The following is a 9568-nucleotide window of genomic DNA, read 5'->3' as shown; positions in this document are numbered from 1 at the left end:
ACATATATATATACACATATATATATATACACACACATATATATATATATATATATACACATATACATATACATATACACATATACATATACACACATATATATATATATATAGTATATATACACATATACACATATATATACACACATATACATATATATATATATATATGTATATGTAGATAGATGGTAGTACTGATCTGACTATCAGTGTCAAAGCAGACATGTGACTTTAACACCCTGTAGTTGTACTTCAACTGTTTTACATTCTCCTACTGCCCTCTCTAGGACAGTTTCTGTCAAAAGTCTTGCTGGTTGAGCCAGAAACTTTCCCTTTTTCACTTTCACTTTTAGAACTTGTGTGAAAATCTGATGTTTTAAGTCATATTTATGCAGAAATATAGAAAATTCTAGAGTTCACAAACTGTCAAGCACTACTGTGTGTATAAGTACACAGCTTATGGTTAAGTAGTTGATGTGTAAGTATATTGTGTGTACGTGAGAAGTGAATGAACTCTGGTCAGGTAGTCTGCTGACATGAGCTCATCTCTTGTTCTGCAAGGCTTCCTCTGTCTGAAGAGCCATCATCCATGGAGGTCTGGAATAGAATAAGAGCAGAAAAGGTTATGTACAAAACTGAAAGAAAACAGATAATAGTAACATTGTTTTTTTCTTCTTTCAGCTGCTCCCTTTTTCAGGGTTTGTCACAGTGAACTGTTGCACAAAGACTTGGCAATTTTTTTCATGCTGGATGCCCTTCCTGATGCATCCACAGACCACTGAGTGACCACAGCCATCTGCGAGGAGCAGGGCACTGACTTCTGGGTTGGCCCAGGGGAGCAGATGGTTGGGATTAAAGGCCTTGCTCAAGGGCCCAGAGTGGGGAAATGAGGGTAGAAGCAGGCGTTGTCGGTCTGGGGAGTTGAACTGGCGACTATCCAATCACAGGCTCATCTTTAACTTCTGCGCCACCTCTCCCCACAGATAATAGTAAAGTGTAATACGTAAAACATAAGAAATAAGTCACAATTTAGTAATATTCTTGTATACCTATTCTTTTTGTATTTGCTCTTCCACTTGTTTCATCTTGCCACTCTAAAAGACTGCCTCTAATTATTTAACTAGTTTCTTCTGCTGATAAAATGCCAAGCGGAGGAAGTGGAGGGAGCTTGTGGGTCCTCGTCCCCTTTAAATTTTTTGAATAAAGTAGATTCTATTTCCTGCATTTTGGTGTAGCCTATTTTAACAGGTTGTTAAACATCTACGTTTACCTACATTTGTAAACACTTGATTAAATTACTATTTTGGAGAGCAACAACAGATTGTGTGTGAAGAGCAGATCTGATTCTGTCATGCGTCCTACACCCACCCCACGCACACACTTCATGTTTCTGAGCCGAACTCTTCTCTGATGATTTCATTCCTGTGCGTTCTTGCTCCTGCTGCTCCTGCTGCTCCTGCTGCTCCAACCTCAATTACGACTGACTCCTCTGTTGTCCAACTAACGACAATCCATCCATTCATCCATCCATTTATTTATGAAAGTAACTTGGACTGTCTTTTCGCCATTTTGGTTGCAGTTATTTTGATGAATTAGCGCCGTTGTTGTGATATGTGATTAATGTGAATGATACACATCAAACATTTCTCTTGCTGTATTTTTTAATTTTTTTTTACTGTAGCTAATCTTTATTTTTATTATTTATTTATGTCTGATAAGTATGCGTGAGTTCACATCAGCAGTTCGTGCTCAGAAATGTCTGGAGATGATGCTGTGCGTAAAGTATGGCAAGCCAAGTGGTCCATTAATAGCCACTTTTACCACATGTATGGCTATTAATAGGCCACTTGGCTTGCCATAACTAGGAAAACACTTCAGCCCTGCGGGACATGGCCGTCCACGTCTCTGCTGGGCAGGAGCATGTGCCTGCTGCAGCTGTAATATCCATTCCACAGACTGGGCAACGTCTCCTCTCGTTGTATTATTAATAAATAATCAAAATTAAAAATGCGCAATGACTTTAGACTTTTAGGGGCGGATATTTGAGTTGCTGGATGCGAGCAAACAGTTTCCGGAACCGGTCAAAAAAATGAGGGAGTTCCCGGATCTTGTTCCGGCAGGTTCAAATAAAGCACTGGGGCCACTGTACATTCCTGATGCAAATTAAACATCCAAGATGCCCTTCTTAGCTGAAAAAGAAAAAAACATGATAACTCAGCTATTTTAAAAAACACTGAGCTGAAATTTAGTGTGGTGGTAGCTGACAGCGATGCTCAACACATTCTGAATTAAAATCTAAATGGCCACCTGAGCTAAAAAAGTACAATAAATCAGCAATTCACTGATTCTCCTTTTGGATTTCTTGGACCTCCGACTCTCTGGTATCGACACCTTGTTCTCCACCTGACTCTCACCTCTGGACATTAGTCTGGACCACGTTCTGCTCCAACCAGCTCTTCGCTGTATACCTGTCTGCTCTGGTGACGTCATCCTGCCTGATCCCTCCAGGAAACACTCACAAATTCTGCATAAGAAGGTTAGTGACTGTCATTCTGTTTACCTGCCTGCTCATAGAAACTGTCAGTCCACTAATTTTACGTAGCTCTGCAGATTGGGCTCACTCCAGGACATTGACCACAACCAGCAGCATTTTATAAAAAATTTTTTTAACCATTCCTGTTGTTTGACGTCTTGCTAAAATCCATAAAACCAAACCATATCAAACATATTCACTTTTATATATTATAAATGATTATAAAGAAATTGAGTCTTAATTGTATTCAATAAACTTTATTGATCTTAAATCTAATAAATTCAGGTAATATAGCAGCTTGTGAGCAGACCGTCGAATAAAACCAAACACACACAATGGAAATATATGTAGGATCTAAACTGGTCAACACAGCTGCAGAGATTATCAGCCCTCTTGAGGTGGTGCACAGTCTGTACCAGGAGCATAAACCATCACACGTCTTGATGCACATAATTTTTGTCTTGCACGGTATCTGCAGTCATCCAGTCCAAAGGTATTCTGCTGGGCTGCCGAAAATGCAAGGGAGGGAGAAGCAGGTGTTTATCTGAGGGGTTAAAAGATAAGAGATTTAAACCTCATTGTCTTTCACTTTTCAGAATTATAACTTCAGATATTCACTACAGTGTAAAAGTGAATCTTTCCCATACCTAGCAGCCACAGCCGGTCGTATAACACTGAATCAGTTTCAGTGTCTGGGCGCTACTCAAGTCATCATACAGCTTAATGAAGTCACACATTGTGATATGCACTGTCCCATCATCTTCCAGCTTGCCTACAGTTAAAGTACAGAATCAGGAATGAGTTGATGGAATAACTGATCAAAGTCAAGGTTTCTATATTTGTCATACGCACCACACGTGGCACACGTAGAGGAACGAAATTGTGTACACATGCTCCCAGTTACATCCAACTAAAGTACAAAATGTAACAGTAATACGATCTAAGATATGAACTAAGAAAAACGCTAAACTAAATATACACTAAACATTAGTAGTACAAAAACAATACGCTGAACAACAGCAGCACGAACATGAGTCTGTGTGAGCAGATGAGTACGAATGAACACAGTAGCATGAAATAAATCAGCAGCATCATGATGTGATTATTCTAGTTAGAGATTCATGAGTCTAACAGCTTCAGGGAAGAAGCTGTTCCTCAGTCTAGTGGTTCTACACTTAATGCTCCTCAACCTCCTTCCTGAGGGGAGTGGGGCAAAAAGTGTGTGTGCTGGGTGAGTGGGGTCCTTCATGATGCAGGTGACCCTCTTCCTGCATCTGGAGGTGTAAATGTTTGTGATGGTGGGGAGGCTGACTCCAACAGACTTCTGTGCAGCCTTCACCATTCTCTGCAAATCTTTTCTTTCTGCATCTGTGCAGCCTCCATGCCACATGTTGATGCTGGAGCACAGGATGCTCTCCACTGCACACCTGTAGAAGGAGGTGAGGACTGAGCTTCCCAGACCAGCTCACCTCAGCCACCTGAGGAAGTAGAGTCTCTGATGTGCTTTCTTGATCAGGCTGGTGGTGTTGTTGCCCCAGCTGATGTGAATAATTCAGCAACATTTGTGCATTTTACCCCAAATTTCTACCTGTGATTAGATACAGTTTGTCTCCAGTGTCCAGAGTGACTCCACAAGAAGCAGAGGAGGAAGAAGTGTAGACAGCATCAAGTCTCAATCCAGGGCCTTTGAACACCTGAACCAAAAATAAAAAAAAGTTATATTCAAGTTATACAAGTTATAAACAACATAATAACAATGATATGCTGATCCCCCACCCCACCCCATTGCTTAGTGATACATATAGTTAATGTCTGTAGTTTTCAAGATGAATCTTTCTCTGGACTGGAATTTAATGTGGCAACTCCATTTTTGACAGGAACATTACTTATACCTAGATGCAGCTATTCACCAAACTGGTAATCAGTAACTCAGTTATTTTTCAAAATATTCAACTTACATTGTTTACATACAAATTAATATATGATTGCAGCCATTTCCCAATTTTTGAAAGGAACCTTTCTTATGTTTTGATGTACCCACTTGCCAAAATTGAAAATTTTACTTAACTTTTTACATATTTTTCAACTTGTCATTTGAAACATGCACATATGGACAAGTGGAGGGTATTTACAATTTCACTTTTCGCTCCACAACGGGGCCAAAATGCAGTTCATCCAATACCTTAGTCACTTGTATGTCATATTTGATGCTCTTGAATGAGTTTCCCAAAGGGCCATTCCCAATGTCAACCACCTCCTTTCCAGTGACTCTTGCGCTAAAAACTATATATAAAAAAGGAGATATTTACACAGACCGTATGGTGTTAGCATGCTAGAGTTGAGCAGAAACATTCATACAACATGTTCATTCATCAACATGAATTCAGAAACGTTTGCAAAGTTTAGATTTTAAAGGCTTGCTTGTGCCAGGACGATTGAAGCGGCAAGAGTTTCATCAGCTGAAATTAAAGAATGTGTGCTGCCATTTCTCAAGACAACAGGAGGAATGAAGTCAGGACTCTTTGACCAGTCTCCATTTACCTGTAGGTTCCTCATTCATTTTGCCTCTGGATATAGATGGTGACATGCAAACCAAACCGTTTTTCAATTTCAAAATAGCTGTTCAGGAGGAACAAATTCTGACCAGTCACTCCTCCAGATTTTTTTTGCAAATTCCTGTTCAGTCATTTCCTTTCAAGTTAGCAACAACTGATTGCAAGGGACTGTTGACAGTTTTGTATTTCCTGGTAAAGATATTTTTGCATTTACTTGAAGAATAATACTCCATGTTGTGCAAAACTTAACATTTGATGCTGTTCACCACTGAAGCACTGTCCTTTTCATTTAAAAGCTGGATTCTAGCTCAAATGAAGTATCCTGGGAGACAATTCTGAGTTGTGAAAGCTGAAACTTGTCATCGACTAATCATCCATCCATCCATCCATTATCTATACCTGTTTATTCCATTTTGGGTCACGGGGGTCGCTGGTGCCCATGTCCAGCAATCACTGTGCGAGGGGCGGGTTACACCCTGGACAGGTCGCAAGTCCATCACAGGGCCACATAGAGACAAACAACCATGCACTCTCACTCACACCTAGGGACAATTTAGAGTTACCAATCAGCCTAACATGCATGTTTTTGGTCTGTGGGAGGAAACCGGAGTACCCGGAGAAAACCCACGCATGCACGGAGAGAACATGCAAACTCCACCCAGAAGGCCCCTGGACCGGGGTTTGAACCAGGGACCTGTTCGCTGAGAGGCAGCAGCTCTACCAGTTGCGCCACCATGCTGCCCATCGACTAATCAATGTTTTCTAAATAGCATTTAGGTCAAAAAAGGGACAAATGTGAACAGAAGTAAAGTTTACATTTTCTACATGTGAAAATGCATTCAAAATTACAGTAAATCTGCAAAACAAGGCTGTACAATCTATTCAAATGAAAATTAGAGCAACTGTTGTGTGCCACACACACATTCATTTATTTCCTACTAAAGAGGGGTGGAGGGAATCTGGTTTTCCTGTTAGCTGTGCTTGCAGAGCTTGCAATGCTGCATTTATCTTTAAAGTCAGGTTTAACAAAACCTTTGTCAAAGAGGTCAAATATTCCACTTTAGTGATCAAACACATTTTGCAATTACTGAAAAAACTACTAATGCAGAAAATTTACAGTTTACTTAGACTTTCTTCTTTGCTTCAACTATGACCTCCTCATATTTTGACTTTCAAATTTTGATGACACATCTGTATATAAAAACTCTTTTCATGTCTGACTCTAGCAATAAAAGCAAAATATTTAAGCAGACAATTTTCATGTTTCAGAACTCCAGATAGTATGGCTACATCTAAATCTGAGCATTTTAGATATTTCCAGAAATTCTGCCAAGGATGTCCTACAAGATCATTTTTGCACATTTAGTACAAGTTCACCCAGAACCTGTTTGAAAAGGCATCTTTACATGATGTGCATCAAGGCTTAAAGCATAGAAAGATGTAAGTGAAGTCCCAGATTTGAGCTCAAATTTAAGAGATAAGTTGGAGGGATGAAATAATAATACATTTGCCCATTAATTAATCCAATTAAATATTAAAACTTCTCCCTATAACAGCAAAACTACCCTGCGTCTCCCATTTTAAATCACAAGACATCCTCTAACAATGTTTTGTTGGCGATACCAGTCACATTTCCTCATCAGTAAAGTTAAGCAAAAAGTAGTTTCTTCAGTTTCCTGAATCAGAGAATTTCTCGGCTGGAGAAATGTTCAGTTGAAATGTTCAGTTAACTTTTGTATAACAAACAGATTCAGGTTGCTGACATGCTAAAAGTTTCACTTAAAACAGTGACAATTAACTGCTGAGATTTTCATTAGATATAAGATTATAAAAGAAAGTAACAAGCAGTGTTTTGCATAAAGTTCAAACGAGTTACGGTTTTGTTAGTCAGAAATAGAGGAAGTAAAATAAATAAACTACATCGTCCTCTTTTAATAATAAAAATAAGTATGGGATGTTTTATATGAGAATATGGTAAAAACAACAAATTAAAGAAAATGGGATGTTCTGACTGATTCCTTGTAAAAAGGTTAAACTTACCAACATCTGATCTGCAAAAACCTTGTTGAATATTGACAGGGAGACATTTGCAGGCTTCTGCCACATCTTCCACTTGCCAAAGAAACAGGATGGTCAGTGAAACGAAACAGCTTTTCATCATCAGAGTCATCATTGGATGCTGAAGTAGGAGCCAGTTACCAAAATGGGATGTAATCAAACAGAGAGCAGCTTGCACTTCCTCAGATCTGTTCCCTTCTCAAACGAACAGCAGCTTTTATCCCCATCATAACACGTCAGGTCACACCCCCTGATAGTCAGACTCCACCCCTCTTGAGGCGAGAAGCAGAGGCACTGTGAGGTCTGGGACTTGTTGTCTACTGTTGACATTACTCTTTGTTAAAATTCAGGTATCTCTTGTAAATGAGTCCCCGAGGCTTTCAACACTTTATGGGACTCAGGGTAATCCTTAGTGGATAGCTCATCCTTGATGTCATCACTGAGACCTTGAAAAAAAGGCATTGGTCAGAGCCTCCTCATTCCAATGGCTGTCCGCAGCAACAGTGTGCAAATCAATTATATATTCAGTGATACTTCTGCTCCCCTGTTTCAGTGAAAACAACATCCTGGTGGCCTCTCTCTCAGGTAAGATGGGATCAAAGACCCTACAAAGTTCCTTGGAAAAGTATTTGAATGAATAACAAAAATGGTGTCCGATTGCGACTCTGCAGTGCCCCTATAACTTTGCCTTACCTGACAACAGGGATATGATGTAAGCCATCTTGAAACATTCAGAGGAGAATGACGAGGGTTGAAGCTGAAGATGTATCTCACATTTACCTGTTATGAACGGTCGACACTGATAGGGTTCCCCTTTGAACACCGCAGGTGGTGATAGTTGAGGTTCATGTATGAGTGACACATGATTATGAGGTGTGGGTTGGATTGGAGTCACCTGGGGGGAAGCCTGAGAGTTATAGGGATTAGAAAAATTGTGAAGCATGGTCATCATCTTTAGCATATTGTTTTCTAATTTTACAATAGCTCCCTCCACACCAGAGCGCCAATTTTGCATCAGTGTCAAAACCATTTTTGGCCAGATTATACTGACAAGAATCAGATTTTGGATTCAAAAACTCAGCTGGACAACAAGAAAGGTTAAATAATTTATTAGTTTACAGCTGCTGGTGGGAGTCTGAGTTCAAATACGGGAACAAACCTTCTCAGGCAGCCAAAGTGGGTAACACTTGTCGAGTTTGCATAGATGATGTTGTTGTAACTGGTGAAGGTGCAGCAGCAGAGGTACGTGGTAATTATCATGAACAATGGGACAGTCCAGGGTTGTGGTCCATAAGGGTCATGCACACGGAGTCAGAGGTCCTTAAACAAATCCAGAGGGCAGTCCAAAATCCAGAATTCGAGGGGCAAAAAGAATAGTTGTTAACAACATCAGATGGGCAGAGCAATTGCAGATTGAGAGCAGGCAAAAGGGTAAATCCAGAAAATGGGCTTTGGATCAAGACAGGAGTTTCAGAGAAGATCAGAGATTCATATCTGGACTTTTCCTTCCCCCTGTTCACCCTTTCCTACTGCTTCTGCTCTTTGTGTGTCTCGGAGCTCTTGGTACACATCTCCTGAACGAAAAATACTATTATGGATCTGATAAGCTGGATTTTCAACAAAATCAACAAAATCTTTTCAACAAAACAACAGGATCCTTGAGAACTCTCTTGCCTGGCTGATACGCACGCTGTGGGGGTACATCAGAGTACAGCTGATGTATCTCTTAGTTCTGTCTCAGGAGGATGCTGAAGATGTTTATATTTTGGATTTATGATAGCAGGGGTTCTGCTCTTTGGCATTGGCAGGGCTCTGTTTTATCAACTTGAAGAATACATTGGCAGCAGTTTTGACCAAGACAAAGCTTCCGAGTCTGTGTTTGGTACGTGCTATGAGGACTCAAAATCAGCTGATTAATGAGCAAAACTGTAAGATAGAAGCAATTTTTGAGAATCGTAGGCCACCTGTGTCTTCTAGGACTCGACAGCTTATGCGATCGACCTTGAGGAGGCTCATAACACAGATCAGTTGAGTGGAATGCCCATAAATCTGGCCATTTTGGACTAAGAAAGTTCCAAATCTCAACGTCTTGACATCAAATGCATATGTATTCATGCTTATAAATATGCTTGCTGGTAGAGTTTTTTGATGTCTCAAATCGTCTCCTGATAGGACAAGATGTGAAGAGATCTTTTTTTTGTAATACCACTATCCATACTCATAGCCTTTTCCCCTTTTCTACTTTGTATTTAAAAGTATTCTGATAAAGAATAAGGGGTTGAACTATGATAGCAACAGCAACGTGCACTCCGTCCATCTTTCGGATGACAGTACGAACATAATTTCACTGTATCCCGGTACAATGATAATGAAGCCTATTCTATTCTATTCTATTCTATTCTATTCTATTCTATTCTATTCT

General features: G+C 39.9%; 1 protein-coding gene across 1 annotated transcript; it reads right to left on the bottom strand.

The window, feature by feature from the left end:
* Nucleotides 1–2980: 2980 nt before the first annotated feature.
* LOC119421676 (metalloproteinase inhibitor 2-like) lies at nucleotides 2981–7258 on the bottom strand. The gene is made up of 5 exons (XM_037689023.1): nucleotides 7129–7258; nucleotides 4716–4816; nucleotides 4122–4227; nucleotides 3181–3305; nucleotides 2981–3077 (listed from the first exon to the last, which is right to left on the bottom strand). Exons 1-4 carry the CDS (start codon nucleotides 7256–7258, stop codon nucleotides 3181–3183), a joined length of 462 nt encoding a protein of 153 aa, XP_037544951.1. The 3' UTR covers nucleotides 2981–3077.
* Nucleotides 7259–9568: the final 2310 nt, after the last annotated feature.

The sequence above is a fragment of the Nematolebias whitei genome, chromosome 15 (assembly GCF_014905685.2).
Source record: "Nematolebias whitei isolate Nwh7 chromosome 15, NemWhi1, whole genome shotgun sequence".
Taxonomy (NCBI): Eukaryota; Metazoa; Chordata; class Actinopteri; order Cyprinodontiformes; family Rivulidae; genus Nematolebias; species Nematolebias whitei.
The sequence above is the reverse complement of the archived record's forward strand: the minus strand, read 5'-3'. Positions and strand labels throughout refer to the sequence as shown.